At 40.2% G+C, this 20,009-nt stretch overlaps 2 protein-coding genes across 8 annotated transcripts in view; both read right to left on the bottom strand.

Moving 5' to 3' along the window:
* The window catches only part of arhgef28a (Rho guanine nucleotide exchange factor (GEF) 28a), an 86,545-nt gene extending 79,901 nt beyond the window's left edge, over window positions 1-6,644 (bottom strand). For all 7 annotated transcript variants that reach the window (XR_007398839.1, XM_049019673.1, XM_049019675.1 and 4 more), the window contains exons 1-2: window positions 6,343-6,644; window positions 722-765 (exon numbers count right to left, since the gene is read on the bottom strand). Coding sequence is in view for 6 of the 7 variants with exons in the window: in XM_049019673.1 (XP_048875630.1) it covers window positions 722-754 (33 nt within the window). In the remaining variant the exon portion in view is untranslated. The remainder of the gene's footprint in view (window positions 1-721; window positions 766-6,342) is intronic.
* A 2,095-nt stretch (window positions 6,645-8,739) lies between these two features.
* Window positions 8,740-20,005, bottom strand: utp15 (UTP15 small subunit processome component). Its single transcript, XM_049021484.1, has 13 exons — window positions 19,832-20,005; window positions 18,990-19,128; window positions 18,488-18,580; window positions 17,186-17,370; window positions 16,395-16,573; window positions 15,930-16,055; window positions 15,404-15,539; window positions 14,938-15,022; window positions 14,317-14,472; window positions 13,955-14,056; window positions 13,652-13,785; window positions 11,059-11,117; window positions 8,740-10,954 (listed from the first exon to the last, which is right to left on the bottom strand). Exons 2-13 carry the CDS (start codon window positions 19,077-19,079, stop codon window positions 10,719-10,721), a joined length of 1,581 nt encoding a protein of 526 aa, XP_048877441.1. The 5' UTR covers window positions 19,080-19,128; window positions 19,832-20,005; the 3' UTR covers window positions 8,740-10,718.
* Between the last annotated feature and the right edge of the window lie 4 nt (window positions 20,006-20,009).

Genomic DNA, 20,009 nt, shown 5'->3' with positions numbered 1-20,009 from the left:
ACCAGTTCTTCACCAGTTTTTCCACAGGAATCCCATTATATACACATGACACTTATGAAGATTTTATTATACCCAGTTTACATCTTAAGGTTAGACAAGGTACTTCCTAGCTGGTAATTCCCCATTTTGTTGAACACTGGCAAAATATATTCTAATAATATGATTCTGACAATGCAGCCACAATGGCAGCAAGTCTTGGTATAATGGCTTTATTGTTGTCTTTGACATGTGGTGCTGCCCTGCCAGCTGGGACAGAACATTCTCCATACGTCACAGGGGTCGGGCATAACCCATGGAAGAGAATGCGCACCATTCTGTACCACGGTAAACGAGAAGCAGCCCCATCATTTCCACCGCATGAAACAAAACAAATCGTTAACTGCCAGAACCCTTTTACCTACATCCAGAGCCAAAACAAGACAATATTTTTTTCCACATTAATATACGCAATTACTGCTCAGGGTCTCCTGTTCACAAAAACAACAAGGAGATAATTATCTTCATTGTTTCATTTTTCCATCATGCTCTTCCTTGCACACATGCAAGGGGGCTTGTCCAGTAGCCCGGGTTTCTGTGAGCTTTGTCATCTGGAGAGCAGGCAGACTGAAACAGTTCCCCGGGGAACCGGGCCACAAAGGCTGTGCCAGTCTTGGGTTTCACCTGAGAGCGGGTTAAGTGCTGGACCCATGAACCACTGAAGGGGAGAATCGAGAGTACTTACATACAGAGGGACTGCTCGTCTGCTCAGCTCCATTCCCTAAGCATCTGCACAGGAGAGAAGCAAGATAAGATGCCTTTAATCAAGCATGCTTATAAGGCACAGTGGCCTTCAAATTCCATAAAGGTACACAGACTCAATGTGATATATCACTAGGAAAAATCAACGAAGACAACAACCTACGTTGTCATGAAGTGATTCAATCCTTGGTATTTATTTAGATTAAAAATGTGTACATCCTGATCAAATTCTTAAAATACAATTTGTTAATACTACTACTACTAATAATAATAATATACATATAATTATTATTATTAGTAGTAGTAGTATTATATATATATATATATATATATATATATATATATATATATATATATATATATATATATATATATATAATATTCCAAACTGCACTGAAACACAAATGCGACGCTAAGTCCCTGTTCCCTATTGAAAAAACACAGACCAAATGAAATATGAAAGATAAATTCACAAACAAACAGTATAAAAATGCATATATATAGAGATTAAAATAGAAGGCTTTGACTTGTTCATCTCGGTTAAACTGAAGGATTTCAGGGTGCCCTTCTGGTATCGGACTTCTTCCAAAGTTAGCTGCTTTTCTTCATTCCATATTCCGAATTTAACTGGATACTGATAACACGAAGCCTTCATTAGGAGAGACAGCTTAATCTTTTGATCTCCTAGCATGTCGGGACAAAACATCTCTAATCCCACAAAGTTATCCTTTCTCAAACATTTTCACTTGTAACACAATACCAAGTGCACATCTCCTCCTTTTCATGTTACACAGAAAGGTGGGAGAATACAGTGAAGACAGGGCCTATTAGTCTCTTGTGTAATGCCAGCACTAGTTCCTCCACTTAAGTCTTGCATCTATAGCCGGTGTTATACAGGTCAGCTGTTTCAATACCGAGTGTGAATATAAGGGCACAAAACTACGGACAGCAGAACGATAACAGATAATAGAAGCTGAGGATAAGGAATTCATTTTCACTATTACTGCTCATCAGTAAAAAAATTATCAATTTAAAAGTTCTTGACATTGCTCTACAGTACTTTTGTACAATGTACATATAAAGTATCACACCATGCTTTAAACCTAAATACATTAAATAGTGTAAAAGTAGATTTAAAAACAAAATGGATATGCTATCAAAAAACAGCACAGTTCACAAAAGTAAGAACGAACTTTAAAACAAGACAGTCAAGTCTAAATACGTGGATGGCTCATGTGCCATAACGTTATTATGTAACCGCAATAATTCAGTACCCCCCTGAACTTTACACTGTGAAAGTTACTTATGCCCTTCTGTCATCACGATGAGGATCTGTGTTTTGCTTAACTAATGCCCACTTGAGCCATCCTCAGAAGATTGTTTGAAATAAATGGGGGGGGGGGCATTGTTCCAGAAAAGCCCATCTTTGAGATTTTACTTTTGCATTCAGCTGCGGGGCTGATTCAATTCTTCTAGGGCCCGAGGTTGAGGATTCTCCAAAAATGCCATTAAGCTTGTTTAAAGTATGCATGACAGTATTTACATCTTATGGAGGGTGCTAGCACATAAGTAAGTCCTTTTTAACAAAAAGAATAAAGAAATGCAAGGACAGATCCCCTGCTGACTCCTACATCTTGAACAGCTCTTTTTTTTCATGGTGCTGCATGGTGTTTGGTCTGCTGGAGTCTATCAGGGTGAAAACATCTGCGTGAAACAATCCTGCCAGTCCGAGGGTGTGTCCCACCTGGCAAATACGGGCCTTTTTTTAAACTCGATTTTGAACTGGGGGCTAATTCATAGAGTAACTGGATACTGAAATCGACTACTGACATCAGAAGGTCTTCTATGCAATCCAAAACAGTCTACAAGATCTAACAATTGCACAAACTTTGAAATGATCAAGTGTTCATTGTGTAATGATGCTGTATTTGGCGCACAGCTTAGACCTGAAAGGCATTTTGGAGCAAAAAAAAACTACTTCCAAACTAAATGCATATAAACAGGAAGTAGCTAAACCCAAGTGACTCCAGCATAGCTACAAGTCAAAGGCACTTCACAGCATGCTCTGTTGTGAATACCAACTTTTCCTATTTCCTGTTTTTTTTTAGGTTTGAGACTTACAGACAAAACATCCATCAAACAAAAGGTCATTAAAGTCCACATTTTGGGTTCCTTTGTAAAATGATGGGGGAGATCAGAAATAACTCTCACCAGCCGTGATAGCCTGTCAGACACCTCTATCCGCAGCATTCAAGTTCAGCTGAAAATTCCCATTTGTTCCCTGTCCGCCTCTCTCTCTGCTAGCCTGAAAACGTTTTCCCTACATTGTCACACAAGAGCCACAACATTCCCTTTCTATTCTTTCACAGAAAGACACATCAAATGCAGTGAAATTTGCAGTGAAATTTGCGATAGGAATAACTGGCTCAGGAACGCGGCTGCAGTGCTCCGCTTGGGGCCTGATGAGTAACAGGCGGGGCGAGCACCCGTGCCATGCCCCGCCACTTCATGTCAGTCAGGGTTACTTATCCATTTATTTAGCTGTTACGCTTCAGCAGTCCTTGCATCACCTCCTGTCCAGTCAAAAAAACTCATTTTAATTTCTGAAATTGTCCCTGATTATATATGTTAAGATTCCAAGAATTACATTTGGAAGATGGGAAGCAAGAAAAGCATTGTCCTGATACTGTCTAATTGTGATCACTGCCTTTATATACATCTCTTTCTACTTTGCGTTCCTCTTAAGATTCTTCTTTTTACTCATTTCCTCTTAAGACCCCTTTTCCTTCTCTTCTCTCTCAATATGCTCCTCTTCTTCAGCCTTCCCTCCTCTTAGGATCCTCCCCTTTTTATTCACTTCTCTCTCTACATCCCCTCGAGATCCTTTTCTTTCGCCTGCCGCTTTCTTAAATTGTGTCCAGCTATTTATTCCGAAATGCCAAACAAAAAAAAAATAAATACTGATGTTAAATATTAAACGGAATCTGTTACTTGGGCTCAGCCTTTCTCTATTTAAAACCCAGCATTTGTTGTATGTGTTTCAATAATTTTGAATAATTATTTCATTGCTTATGCAAAACATTTAGTCCTGTACAAAGCAGTTCTGTGTTGATTACAACAAAGAGATCATTTTGGACAACTAAACAATGCACATATCAGAGCCGTTCGACTTCAAGCTTGAAGTAATTTAGAGAATAATTTCACACTACACTCCTTTGGAACTGAATCCAGTATGTCATTAGAACTGAAAAAAAAGTATATCATTAGAACTGTTTTAGGACCGAACTGAGTTGTGTTTATTCCTATAAAAGGGAATATTTTTCCTATAATTAATATTATCTTACCAAGTAAACAAGATCTATAACCATATTTCTATTTACACATGGAACCCAAACATCTATACAGAGAAGTATTAGCTTGTGGCATATTGTGGGTAGCACTCTTTGGGTTTGAATTCCACCTCCACTCCGTGCGTGCTGAGTTTCTGTGTTCTCCCTGTGTCACACAGGCTTCCTCTGCATTCTTGGGTTTCCTCCCACAGCTCAAAGACATGCAGTCAGGCTAAATTGCCCATTGTGTATGTGTGTACTGTAATGGGCTGGCATCCTGTCCAAGATGTACCCCAGTCACGTGCCCTGGGCTGCTTGGGACTGACTCAAGGCCGGACATAACCCTTCCCAGGATAAGCAATTGCAAGACGGGTGGTTAAAATATTGTTCATCGGTTTGTCAAACCTTGCAATATTTTGTTGTCCATCACAAATTAGTACCCATCCAATTCCTGCAAAAAATGTCTTTATTTCAAATATACAGAGAGGGTAAGGGCAGAAAATCTGGCTAATTCTTCTATTCACTGGTTCTGGTTTCTGCTAATCTTGTATCTGGGATGTTGTAACATATCCCGAAACTTTGCAATTGATCTAAATAAAAATGTACGTAGTAAACTGCAAAAACAAGGATGAGACTAAACACCTTGAAAGGAAACATTGGATCACAGCATCAATAAAAATATGGACTATGCTTTTTAAAGTTAAGTGTCACAACAGAAGATGTCATATGATTAAATACAGGAAAAATGCTGACGCATGCTTTCCAGTTAGTCCAGGGCTTAGCTAATAAAAATAATCTTTTATGTAGTGTAGGGGAACACAATGACAGCTGGGGTAAAGAAAACAGGGAGCAGGCAGCACAAGAAGTCAAAAAAGGTGTCGGGAAGGATTTTCTAACGTGTTTCTCAAGGCTCAGAGTTGTTGAAACAGCATGCATATCTTTTCAGTTGTCTGATACAGTGCAAAACTTGAAACACAAGAAATGGAACAATGGAAATAAGCAATGATCTCTTTGGATCGATATACCTCATGGAACGCTATGTGGCCTTATCTAGACAGACACTTCTTTAGTGTACTTATGTAAACATTTTTAGACCTAGCATGCAAGAAAGTTTTTCAGAACTGCTACACACTTCATTTGACTAGCTTGCTTACCACAGGAGGAAAACAGTGAATTGCCCAGTATGAAAAATACAGTAGTAACCAACCAGTCATCTGGAGCCTACTGACTGTTTATCATTACAGCACTGGTACAAATTTACAATACATGGTTTGATCTAGACAATCCTTTCACTGTGTCCATGTACAGTTTGTTACATGCCAAAATGTTTATGCATTAAATTTACATAAGGACAACGCATGCTATTATTTGAAGGACTATATTAAAATTTAAAACTGCTTATGTTACAGTATGCATTGAAATGGAACTGCAGTTCCATTGTTAAAACTGCAAAAATGACACATATCTATATTCAAGCCACTATGAGTGATGTTAAATTCAGCTGGAATGTACTTATTTTATATTGCATGTAAACTGGACTACAGTGACGTGACTTCTAACGTGGTCATTTTCTGATCATAGTACTCTCTTGAATACTGAAGCAAATTTTAAACAATACTTACTGCATAACAAATGTATTTTTTTTTATTTCACTTAACCCTATACGTGTCAAATGAAGGAAAGAGTCAACAAATGACTGAAAAGGGTAGTATTTATAATTATAAAATGGTAGTCTTAACCTGACGGCTTCCAGGAAATTATTTTAACACTGGGCCACCTGGGCAAAAATGCCAGTTAACTGCACCCTTCTTTAATCCTAATAATCATTAAAAACAGGTGTATCACCATCGTAGACCTTCTGTGGGAAAACTAAAGAGGCAAACACATGACGCACATTATCCAAACTCGTGTGTCAAACTTGGCAGACGCTAATAATACACGTTCACGCTAAATCAGATTACTCACATGTATACATAGAATATGTAGCAGACGAGAAAGTCATGATCAATTTAAGAGTCTTACTTTCTTATTAGCGACTGATTCAAGACTAGATTACCCTGGGCAACCCCTCTGCCTTGTTATAGGATAAATAACAATACTGACCCAGGGTCGGTTCCTATAGGCATACGATACCTTCATGCACATAGTGGTCACTTCGTTATAGTATTTCCACTACAGAAATGTAAATATAGTAAGTGCGGGTCAAGGATATTACAGTTACTTATAGAATGGACTAGAGTACTGATATGTTCAAATAAATACATAAATAAATTACCTCAGTCCTCACGTCAGACGAATCGTTTCAAGCTATCAGCGCAAAGCAAAATTCGTTTTTTTGCATCCTTCCAACTTTGACAGTTGAATAAAGTGCGCGCCCAGACCGCGACAGATATTCATGAAAATATATGGAATATATTAGCGCATATTCGGCAGCATTTTGGCGCAGCGCTCTGCAGGCGGCTCGCTCGGGTTTCGGCGCCGGGGATCCCGGGGATGCCGTTCGGCTCCACGCTTCTCCTGCTTCTCCTTCCTTGCACTTGCGGGATTCGCTCGCCAGCTGCTCGCGGCCGCTGCCAGGTCGCCAGGCGCGCGGCACAATAACAGCGTCACGTGTCCACACGCCATAACCTGAAGGGCTCCGCCGTGACGTGCGCTTAACCCGTTGAGCTCCCCAGGTACCCAGAAAGCAAAGTCGCAGGTGTTTTCAAAATAGAAATATTCCGCAATTCTCCACCACTTAAAAACTCACAAGTTAAGGTATAAAGAGACAAAGGAAAATGTCTTTCACAGAGAATGCATATATTTTTGTTAATGTTACTAAAGTCCCATAATAAAAAGTCACACTACAAGTAATGTCATTGGAGATTTTTTTAATAGTAGATATGCGTCAACAAAGGTACCCTTGGTACACACAAAATAGATCATCTAGTTTCTCTTTTTAAGGCCTTCCTGCAGTGTATAGTTTGAATGACAGGCCAGGAGCACAATGGTATCGAATTCACTCCACAAAAAGAGAATGATTTTTTTTCTCTCCTCTCTTCAAACCCTTAAGTCAACTTTGGGTCTTTGATAGGCACTGAACTGCTTCTGAAAGCCTGGTGGGAAAAAGTATTTTAATATCGGTGTGGCATGTTCAGGGTTGTCATCCGGTTACCTTTACATTGTTCCTACTTTTTGTATTGAATAAAAACTCCAGGAGAATAGACTAATCATATTGTTCCTACACAAAATCCAAATTACTTTAGCATGACTTTTCATTTCACTCTGGGTTGTCTTTATGGCCTTAAACTAAGCTTACATAACAGCAAAACATTACCAATTAATCATACCTGTGATCAACCAGGAAACATGTTCAGATCGACGGATGGGTCAGGTAGCCCCAGTATATAGGCTATATAATGCCGGGGCGGCCCCGGTATATAGGCTACATAATGCCGGGGCGGCCCTGGTATATAGGCTACATAATGCCGGGGCAGCTCTGGTATACAGGCTATATAATGTGGTGATTGGGGAAGAAAGTCTGGCTCTCACAGGATTGGCCCAATGGAAAAATTTCCAAACTTCCCAATGGCCAATTCACACCTGAATTCAACTGATTAGGAGTTTAGTGGACTAATGTAATGGGATAACCTCATAGTGAATAATATATAGGCAAATATGTGAAATAGGTAGTAATAGGTCTGGACTAGACTGTAGATTTTGCCATGCTGGGGTGTGGGGTCTATCCCCAACAATATGTTTTACCAACTCACATACCACAGCAGCCCCCTGGGAAACACCCAGTATGCCATATCGCCAGTCCAGTCCTGGGTGAGAGCGGTCAGTGAGGGGTATGTTTCTTGTACATTTGTGGTTAAGCATAATATTCTCATTAGGAAGCTAACAGTGCTAAAATACCAGTAAAATAGCAATACCATCTTTTGATATTACCATACATAGAAGCCAAGTTCTACAGGAGCAACTGTCTGCCCATCAACCTATCTTTTCATCCATTCTTTAATCTATCTATCCATCCATCCATCCATCCATCCATTAGAGGGCACATGGCATGGTAACACCATGGACGGAATATTAGTCCATCACAGACTGTTAGAAATTTGTAGATACCAGTTCACCTAACCCCATGTTTTTGCACAACAGGAAACCCTGGCCAGACGGGGAGCATGCAAACTGCACACATATCAAGTGGCAAAGGATCCAAATACCATGAAAGATTAGATATTTAAATAAAAAATGGACAGTTCCTTCTATTCACTTTTAAGGAGCACTTCTCTGATATTAGCTTCCACAAATGTAAGCCCATCACAGACAGATTAAAAAAAAAAAATCACATCAAAAGAATTTGCTTAGCAGTTGATCCAAACAGTTGAAATATTAATATTTCCCACATTTTAAGATTAATTTAATTACCAAAACAAAAAGAGAATGTAAACAGCTGTGCAAGCTGAATACGGTAACCGAGGAGTTCATGCACCAAATTCCAGATTTTAGTGCTTTAATTGCAGGACTAAATCAATGTTGGAAATCCTCTTACTGCCTAACATTGTAGCTTTAAGATTTAACTTAGTTTGTGTATGTAATACTGGACAGAAAATGAGGGAATAATTAGTTCAAGATCGTTTGAGAGATTTAGGGATAAGGTCTTATTTTGCAAGTCATTCATACAATCTGAAAGGCTTTAACGTTGTGCTACCTTTAATTCTACTGAGGTTATACATAATGACAATGTTAAGTTCACACAGGCCCACCTATGCAAAACAGACGGTGCCAGTGATCTGCTTCTTCAGTCATACAGCGCCACAAACTCAGAGTTATAGCAGTGAAACAGGAAACAACAGAATCACTGCATTAAATCCCCACCCTTCCTGCTTATTTCAGCAGATAAAACAAACAAAAAAAGTGCTAAGGAGGAGAACCTCCAAAAACCGAGAGTACTTTATTTTCCTCAACCAATTAAAAAAAATCTATTTTAAATCTGAAAGACCTTTTGTATTCAAGGGCAATACGTTTGTAAATCTGTCGTATCTATGAATGAAAATGAATCTGAACTTCACTGAAGGATCCAGTGTCCCCCTTGCATTAAACTTTTCTGCATTCCTTGCAGAAGTGTTTCTGCTAGAGAAACAGTTAAACATCACAAAAAGTCACAACTAAAGATGTAGACTTCAAATGTACTAAAGGAGTATATTGACAATACAACCAAGGCCCTTACCAGGGTAAGTGGTGGGTGGGTGGATGGATGCAAGGATGATGCATTTACACCTATATCCCCCATAAAGATTATCTAACAGCTATGCAAAATGAATTTGTTTCTTGCATTATGAATCTCCAGCACAGGTCACATTTAGCCTCAGATACATGGTGACATGGTTCACCTCCTAGGAATCCAGCCTTTTATCCACCGGGTGCCCTTTGATAACAGCAGCATCCAATGTTCCTCAAGCATCACATAATAGCATCAACAATCAAGGCCAACTTTTCTGAGGTAAATAGAAATTCGCAATTCATGACACCACTAGCAAAAAAAATTCATTTAAGTCAGCACCTCACAATACTAGACAGGCTGGCATCTTTCAATTCTTATATTTGGACTCCGAAGGACAGACAAGACAGCATAGCTAGCCAGAAGAGCAAACACAACCCAGACTGTGCTGGACTGTTTACAAGAATATCATAATTTAACTTTTAAATACAGTCTGCAGCTGTGGGACTGCAGAAACTGCCATTCTGCGATGTGCATCAATGACTGTCTGACTAATGACATTTTACATTGTATTCCATGGTTATACATTTCTGACACGGCCTCAAAGTAACAACCACAAAACATAAATATGCGGAGTTTCCTTCTTAGGTCCCAAATGCATATGGCAGGATGATACATTTAGCTTTTCTTTAGCACATACACAGAATTTTGCATGATATGAATATAATCAGTTTTGCTCCTGTTTTATGCTGCCCCCAGGATCACATGGAGATTAAGCAGTAACTATTTTAACACGACACTTAAATGTGGCAGAGATGAACTTAAGTCTTCCTTATATCATTATAAGCCTATTCCTTCCAAGCAGCATCTTAATGAACATCTGATTGATTATCCAGATATTTTCCAAAATACAGATTTCTAAATGAGTTGTCCTGACAAAGAAGCATACATTTTTGAATAAATTTGATTTAATTAAAGTAGATTATACATTAATGAATAATCTAAACTCATACAAGTTGCGTCACTGAGAACCTGACAGTAACACACACTCAACAATGCTTGAGAAACACTGAACTACACTGCCCCCTTGTGTTAAGCAGTAAAACATTTGTATGAAAGAATACAAACTACCATTTGGCTTTGAAAGAGAAGTTTTACTCTTCCATGACATTTTTAGAAGATGGAGATGTCTTAAATACATACTTCAAAACACTGGAGTTGATCTAAATACATTGAAAATTTAGGAAGGAATTTACCGCTGGAAGAAAGATGAAAGATTAAAAGGGAAAAAGAATAAAATATGTCCATAATTTCCCACAAATTGCAAAAGAACAGACATGGGCTGTAACCATGTCTGTCTCCTAACTGAGATCTTGACAGCAGACCTCTGACCTCTGCGTTACTTCATGAAGCCAGTCACTCAGAGGACGTGGAGCATGATGGGAATATCAGGTTGCCCCTACTACCTGGTCCTGCCCACTTCCAATCTCCAACAGCCCATTGGCTGTTCTGTTCTGTTGTGAAGCATCCTTCTTTGCTGTCATGGTGGCAAACAGCGTGTCCAACATGCCCAAGACCTCCACCAGCTCCTGCTGGTAGTCAATCTCCCTTTCAATCAGTTCCTGTAACTTCATTATCTGCTTGTCCACCACCGCCGACTGGCCCACCACCTTCATGTAAATATCTGAACACACAGAATTAGCATCAGCATCACTGACACAGCTTCTGCAATGTCAAAATACCCACAATGCAATGACAGGTGACAAAAAAAAAAAGAAATAAACTTACCCAAAATCATCTCCGCAACAATGACCAATGTGGGGGTAAACCTGGAATCAACTATATTCCTATAAAACCATAGAAATAAATATACAAGTCATACAAAACTGAAAGGAAAAACATCTGACAAACCATTGTAGTCAAAAACAATGTAGAGGTCCACATTCTAGAAGACAAAGGAGATGATAAATTATTTCCAGGCTTCCACTTCCTTTAAATGACTCAACCGTTAACGTTGTTGAAGTTCATTTGCGTTCCTGGGGTCTTCCCTCGCCCGTTAACTGCTGGTGGCATTAGAGCATCACCAGCATCACAGAGAAGGGATAGCAGACAATGCTTGTATGGTAACTGAAGACATGTAACCATCCCCAAGAAATACTAACCCTACAGTGTAACAGAGTTCATCATCTCATCCTCGGTCTCTGGTTCAATGCTGCTCCGGCTCAATACAGAAAAGACTAGCTGCAGCCTTTCCTCAATACAGGAATTCTGGGTGAAGAATCAAACTAGGGAAAACTCACTGCTAATATTTCTTACCCGAAGCATCAACTTTTCCAAAACTCACCCTCCTAGTTAACAGCTTCAGACCAAAGGACTAATTCACAACTAAATTAGATGCCTTCCACATGCCATAGCTCAAACTAACTAGAAATGTCCTGGACTACAGTTACTGCTGCTACTGTACATATGGATTTTCTGTGGGCACCCCGTCGTAATGATGTATAATGCATAGTAGTGTATTACACCATGTAATGCAGGGGTAGCCGGTGTGTATGCAGGTTTTTTGGAAACCCTTAGGTCAGCTGTTCAAATCCAAGTGTGATGACCCTTCAGCCAATCAGTCCTCTAATAAGTAACGTAATTAGGAAGCTACAGTGAAAACCAGTATACACAACGGCCCTTTCTTGATAAAACTGGCCATCCCTGGGAGGTGTTCCTTGTACGTGGATTAACAAGTTATCCGGATTTAATTGTTGATGATTCGACAACATCCCAGATTTTTCAATCCTTCGAAACTCTTGTTGGATTGGTTTTCACAACAACCAATCAGTGTGCTTGGAGCAACTTTATTCAACATAAAGGACATCACAGATATAAACAGCGCTCTGTCCAGCCAGAAAACCCACCTAATCACTTTTCTTACGAAAGGAGCCGATTGCAATCAAAGTGATCATATATATATTTGTAACAGATAATGCATAATACGTATAATATTAGAGTATATACACAAACAATTTAATGCCAGGGGCACATAAGAAAAAATATGAAAAAAAATATAGAATATAGAAATATAGAAGATAAGCCCGATAGTCCATAAGCAAAACATTTGTCCCTGGATGAAATAGAGTTATGCTATTTTTTTCCAAATAAAAACCATCATAAAATGACCATTTAAATGTCTACACTTCAATGTTAATTCCCATTTGTATACTGTACTTATGATTAGTAGTAATATTGATCGCAGTTGCACCACCTGCCTTTTGAAGCTCATTGCAAATGTAACAAAGTCGTCTTGGACACCTGCACAATTTCTACTTTTGTCCTCGATATCAAGTTTATATCCACTTTTTCAAAAACAAATAGTTTTATCATATTCATATTGCAATGTTTTAATGATTTTTCATGGGTTGTGCCACCTGGCATGCAAAAGGATTCAAAAATAGAATTACACCAAATTAAATGTAACTTTTTTTAGTTACTTAAATATCAAATTTAAATAGTTTTCTTACTCTGCTCATTTGTTCAGACGGATACATCACCTGACAGTCTTGGACTCTGCGATACAAAAATGTAGAAACTATATAGTTTTGAAAACATATTTGCATTAGAGGTTTCGTCCAATAATGTTAGGAATGCCATACATTTTTTTTTTATTACGAAAATAGCAATGGATGAGAACAAAAAAATATGCACGTCCTTCCCCTGCGTGTATTTTACTTACGATTCCCTGTATGCCTCCAGCAGCAGCTCTCGCTCTGCTGAGGGTGAAGGACTGCAATCCTGCTTTCGACTTTTTAGGCAACCAAATCATACACTTGTTGGTCATGGTTGCAAGTGTCGATACATGTAGCTTAGATAGGGTCCATGGGAGTGCTCAGTTATCTTTGATGATTCAGTTCAGCTTGGCTAATCTGACTCTCCAATGGCTTTGAAAAACAAACAGCTGGATAACTGTATCCATGATTAGACGATCCCAAATGAGTCTTTGATCTTGGAATTTTTAAACCACGTACAAAGAATACCCCCTGAAGTGCTGAGTTTATTTTGTCCAGGACACTGCAGGTAACAATTCACCAAAACAAACCGAAGTACCCTATGAGGAAGCCGAGCAGGATAACTCTATGAGGAATCAATCCCATGAGTACTCTAAGAGGAAGCCTATGAGTACCATAAGAGAAAGATGAGCAGGATTACCCTAAGAGGAAGCCTATGAGTACCCTAAAAGGAAGCCTATGAGTACCCTAAGAGGAAGCCTATGAGTACCCTAAGAGGAAGCCTATGAGTACCCTAAGAGGAAGCCTATGAGTACCCTAAGAGGAAGCCTATGAGTACCCTAAGAGGAAGCCTATGAGTACCCTAAGAGGAAGATGAGCAGGATTACCGTAAGAGGAAGCTGAGCAGGGTGCTAAGGCTCCTCTCATCACGGCCAGCAAGAGCGTTCTTCAGAGTGCCTCTGCGGTTCAACTCCTGCATCACAGCCACTGTGACCTCTGGTTTCTTCACTCGAATCCAGGGCTGAGGGCGACACACATAGCAACATGTAATCAGCACAGACACAGAGCAAATCATGGTGCCTCCTGCTGGCTGAACCTCAACACCCATCGGTTACTTATATCTTGGGCTTCCTGAGGACCAGCTTGAGAAACTGACTTACGAGGGCAAAAAAGCAACAAGAGCAATTCACCTCCAGAACCGTGTCCAGAGCTTTGGAGACCTGGAAGCTCTTCAGCTGCTTGTCGTATTTCCGCAAGTGCATTCGGACTGGTTTGCTGACCAAGAAATCATCCTAAAACAAACACAGGAAACTTGCTACTCAGAACATAAGGTTCAAAACGGTCAACAAATATTATATATAAAATATTAATGTTTACAGGAAAATGAATGTTAAATAATATCCTACATGAATTTTCAAGTATTAAAATCCTATCTTTTTATATATTAAATAAATGAATGCATCTTTAAAATTTTGTAAATATTAAAGTAAATTAAATGCTTATAAACCATAAAAGGACATAAAAGATGACAGCAGAGCCATTGTGGCAGCACCTGCTTGGGCACGTAGGTCTTCCCCTTGACAAAGACCCTGTAGGCTGGCCGCCGCTGCCGCTGCTTACTGCCAAAGGCGTCCTTCTCTTCTGGTTTCCTCTGCTTGACGCTCAACACACCATTGGTCATCCCAACCACAAGAGTGTTATCTTCAGGCTTTATAAAGATGGAAAACAGATGCTCCATTTACAAAAGGCTCCCCCCCCCTCCAAAAAATATCTGTGGCTCAAAGCGGCTCAGGTAGCATGAAATTGTACAGAAATATGTTGTTCTCAAACATTGGCATGTGTACCATTGGCTCCCTCTAGTGGTTTGTAGAGGTATCTCTATTCAAACATCTGTCATAATGGTGCTATGTGAAGGCCCTAATATTTTTGGAGGTGGTATGTGGGGTAAAAAGTTTGAGAACCGCTGCTACATAAGATTAAGGAAAGCCACTAAGAATTATGGGACACAGTCATTACTCAATATACAACGAAGATGTAACTAGTATAGCAATGACAAATAGGAGTAACTGCTTAGCATTAAATGGAAAATGTAAAGCGTAATTTCAGTATCCAACAGGCCTTGGCCAAACTTCCGTTCTTTCGCCATCACACTGGTACCTGGCTGATCACTTACCGCCAATGCGAGGCTCAAGATGGAGGACGCGTAGTCAAAGTTATGGACCACTTTATATGTTGTCGTGCTGTAGACCTTCACATGCCTGCGGAGAACGCCGGTATTTTACTAAGACATTAAGCTTCATCTCTGGAACCCATAAAAAAGCTCCACACAATCCTCAGTGTTGAACTATGGATTTCAGGTTGGCCAGTTTCAGAATAAGAGCATATCTGTTCTTCCATAATAAAATCACAATAGAAATTACAATACCTAACACACAGGAACCTACATCACCATGTAACAGTTTCAGGTACCACTTTACAATACTACCCTTAAAAATGGTTTATTACCAGGCTATTAATTTGGTTATAACATTTTGTGAATAATTAATAAACAATTACAAACATAGTTTACAAAGTCACACAAAGTCACACACACACACACACACACACACACACCGTCCCCATCTCGCCCAGGGCCTCACCTGTCCAAAGACCCTGACAGCAGCCTCTGCCCTGAGCTGCTCATGCACAAACACGTCACAGTCTTGTGATGGTTCTTCAAGGACACCAGGGCCTGCCCCCCCCTCAGCATGTCCCACACTTTCACATACCGGCCACCTGCAGAACAGAGGCATCATGGGCACTGAATGCTGTAGGCCGGCGGGTAAGACACCCAAAGCTAAACAGTATATTTCTGTTGGCATACTATTCAACTTGTAATCAAAAGGTTGCTAGTTTGAATCCCTAACCAGCAAGGTACCACTGAGGTACCCTTACTAAGGTACCACCCCCAAGCACTGCTCCCCAGGCGCTGAATTAGCTGCCTAGTGCATGTCACTATGTCACATATGAGGTAAATGCAGAGGACACATACCGCGGCTGTGCTGTAGCGTGTCAATGACAACTAATGATTTTCACTTTAAATTCTGAAACCTGTCATCTAGGTAGAGAAAAACTTTTGTGTTTCTGTTGACATCTGTGATCTCTGTGTCAGGGGAGCCCACTTACCTGCCGAGACCAGAAGCCCCTCAGAGGGGAAAAGCAGGACCCTCTCTACCGGGTGCCCATGGTCCATGTTCATTATGCTTTTGTCTGTTCGCCCATCAAAAACCCTCACAGTGTGATCGTAGGAGCCTGCAGGGGCAGCAGGAGCAACAGGGCTGACATGTGGTGAGATCTCCACAAACGATAAGTCACGCCAACGCTGGTCCAGCACTCAGGCCATGGGGCCTGCTGGTGCACTTTGGTGTTGTGCTGGATGGGCACAGAACAGCAGCTACAAAAGCTCCCAGCTGCCCTATATCGCGGAGACACTTCGCAGATGTTTTGGTAAAAAAATGGGCACCGGGTAAAACCCAACTGTGCAAGATAACAGAATGTGAACTTTGCACGGGTGACAAATCTAGGCATTTAGCCAAAAGCACCAAGTCATCCACAGGTACAGTCAGAAAATGCCGCCGTCGCGTCACTCACCCGTGATGAAAAGGTCGGGATTCAACTTGCTCGTTGTTCCACAGCGAATGTAATCAGTGTGCTCACTGTAGCAGGAAATTTCAGCGGAGCTGGGGATGTCCCACAGTCGGCACGTGTAGTCGTCCGACCCGGAGAGTATCCGATAGCGGTCTGACGTGAAGTCCGTGACGTGTACCGGCCTGTCGATTTGGATAGACAGAAAACACACATCATCTATATATATGCAGAATGCTCTTAAGCTTGTTTCGTGATGAAACAGGAAGTTTAGAAGCGACAACCGCAGAAAACACTGATACCCAGCAGACCGTTAGGATGAATAAATAGGATTTTTAGGTCAGTGCTGTGTGCTTACGAGGGTTGCAAAGGGGCAGAAAAATTGTGGAAACTTTCCAGAAACTTTCCGTTCCATGGTAAATTAAACTGGGAAATTTTGAAAATAATCCAAGCTGGAAACTTGGAATTAATGGGAATACATGGGAAATAACAGGAAAATTCCTAGAATTTTCCAACCCCAGTCCTTACAACTTCAGGGGTACAGGACTTCATTCCCAACCCCATGTGCATGGAGGGTGCGTGTTTTTTGCAGGTCGTGCTGGTTTTTCTGAAATTACCAGTAGTAAACTGGGTAGAACTGAGAACCAACTTTCATTATTAGTAGTACGATTATTAATTATACCAGCGGTATGTAAATTCTGTGAAACTTCAAGCACACAGGTCTCAAATTTACACCCTGCACTGTAAGTAACTATCTGTACATTGAGAAGCAGGCCACCTCGTGGCTAAAAACATACTTGGAGTGTCCAGAATACTGTCTGAGTGGCACCTGGCCGTTGACGTCGAAAAGCTGCACCAGGGAATCCTCACTGCCGGCCACCAGGAGCTGGCCATCAGACCGGAAGGTGCCGCTGTATGCCGTGTCCCTGAACCGCGTGAATGACTTCACCGGCTCCTGAGAGTACGGCCCATATATCTGGATCTGTAAACCAAAACGTCCCATTTAGAACAGGAGCTCCTTACATAGCAGACGAGCACTTAACTCTTATGTGAGATGTGAAAAATCACAGATTGCTCATGTAACCCATCAAATTACTAAATTACTTAAGTAAAACAGAACTTTCAAAGCAGGGGTTTCCAATTATGTGTTTGTTGCTCAAATGAAGAAAACAATAATAATACATTTATATAGTTCGTTAAGATCTCAAAGACGCTTACGCAGAATGAGGTAAACAGTTTTTAAAAAATGACGAAACATTATGGATAGGGAAGGTTATACGCCTCAGCAAACAAAGAGGGACCGACGGATAGCAGTGTGGAGGAAGCTGCAAAGTCAGGTAGCTAAAAAGAAAAATGCATGATCGCCACAGCCGTGAAGTTTGGAAAGGGGGATGAGGAGAGGGTCAGAAGAGTAGGATCTATGAGTGAGGGGGAGGCTGGCGGGGGAGAAGCAGCTCAGAAAGATATGATGGGGCTTGGTTATTAAGAGCTTTAAATGTTAAGAGAAGCATTTTAAAGGTGATGCGTTCTTTTATAGGGAGCCAGTGAAGGCCCTGATGTGCTGGTAGGAGTGAGAGTGGGTGAGGAGGCAGGCAGCAGATTTCTGGATTATCTGGAGTTTATGGAAAGACGTAACAGTGACATCAGCAAGTAGTGAGTTGCAGTAGACAAGACGACTAAAGATAAAGGCATGAATGAGGGACTCAGCAGCAGAGTTAATGTTTAAGAATGAGATTGAGGACTTATACAAAATGTCAATGACTGAGGTAAGAACAGGAAATGTAAGAAATGCAGTCTTTCCTTGATGTGGCTTATTGATTTCATGAGCAAAGTGACAATGAATTACATCAGTGTCCGTCTATTTAGACTGACCACAAAAGCATGAGATATTTTTAAATAACTTAACAAAAGATTATAGAGAAACAAAGTAGGAGTAGGGTTTTAAATTCCTAATTTCCAGCCAAGGATTGATAGAGTACCATCTCTGTCTCTCTAAATTGCATAATGAAAACAAGATTTCTATTCATCCTATGCCAATAAGATTTTTAAACCTCTAATAAAACACATTCACGCAGTACTGAAAGATTCAAAAAACCTACCCTTGTCGATGCAGTGACTGCATAATTATATGGGGAGATGGGAGAAAAGTCTATGTTTGTGATTGCCCCAAATTCCTTAATCTGGACAGGAGTCTGTAAACACAAAGGTGAACTGTGATTCATTAAGACAAACAAAAACTGACAATTACTCAGATCCTAAAAGCACGTTGCAAATTACTTTAGTGTTTCACAAATTGTGTCAGCGTGCGCAGGCACATACATACACAAACACACACACACACACACACACACAGACACATACACACACACACACATACACACATACATCAGGGGCAGCATTCAAACACTCATTGGAGGTGTGAAGCTACAGCAGTGTTTCTCAGCCCAGTCCTCTGGGACCCCCAGAGGGTCTGAGTCTTTACAGATAGTTGACGTTTTTTCCTCCCTCTCAGTTCCCTATTGTCTGGGGATCCCCAAGGACCGGATTCAGAAACACTGAGCGACGGTAATAACCACTGGGACACCATGCTTCATATCATACCTTATAATTTCTCCAGTACAGTGTGTCCTGAGTAACTTTCTCTCCAAACTTAGGATAGCTTGGAATCCTTGTGGGTTTGAACGAAGCCATTATAAAACTTGACAATTTCCAATGTGAGCATAAGCTTTGCTGAGCTCACCTAATAGAAAAAGAGCAAACGAATGATTGTTATTGTCAACATTTTATCCTTTTTAACTTTTCATGTAATGGTCGAAATCCAAAGTCATAGACAATTTGATTGTCCACAATCTCTTTCCTAAACACTTAAACAACTTAAAGGGAAGTGTGAACTGTACGTTCATAATCATCGGCAACAATTTTCTCTTGTGAGGATTACTATGTCGTACATAAAGACGAGACTTAATATAATCAAAAAATAACTTAAAGATGCTACTAAACAATGGGCCAGCCTTGTTCACAAAAACGATCCATTAACTTCTCACAACTTTATATGCGTAACTGTCCACCATTCTCATTGGCTAAATACAAAACCGCTGCAGATAAAGCAGGAGAAGCAGTAGTGATTATTATTATTTGTAGTGGTAGTAATAATAGTAGTAGTAGTAGTATATTTTGTGACAAAATACAAGACCTTAAGCCAAAGTGGTCTAAGCGCGTGGTGTAAGTAAATGACGTTCTAGAGGTAAACCAGCATCAGATCACGCAACCAAGATTTACCTAAGCAGCGATCAAAATGACCGTGAATCACGTTAAATTTGGTACAAGATCTTCGCAGACATCATCAATCCACATATTTCATCACGTTAAAATATCAAAAGGATTAACCTCCAATTTCATAGCATTTAATTGATCAGTTTTTAAATCGGACACAAACTGCTTACCAAAAATGAGTTGTGTGCAGGATAGGATATAAAACGAATGCGACAGTTAATTTTATTATAAAAATATGACCTAAATTGCAATACCGAGAATCATCTCCATTTAAAGTGCAGTCACGTTGTTAGCGAGCTGATAGAGGCAGCCATACTGCTCAGCCAAAACTTCCGGGTCAAATGTAAA

The sequence above is a fragment of the Brienomyrus brachyistius genome, chromosome 7 (assembly GCF_023856365.1).
Source record: "Brienomyrus brachyistius isolate T26 chromosome 7, BBRACH_0.4, whole genome shotgun sequence".
Taxonomy (NCBI): Eukaryota; Metazoa; Chordata; class Actinopteri; order Osteoglossiformes; family Mormyridae; genus Brienomyrus; species Brienomyrus brachyistius.
This window is presented reverse-complemented; position numbering and strand designations above follow the sequence as displayed.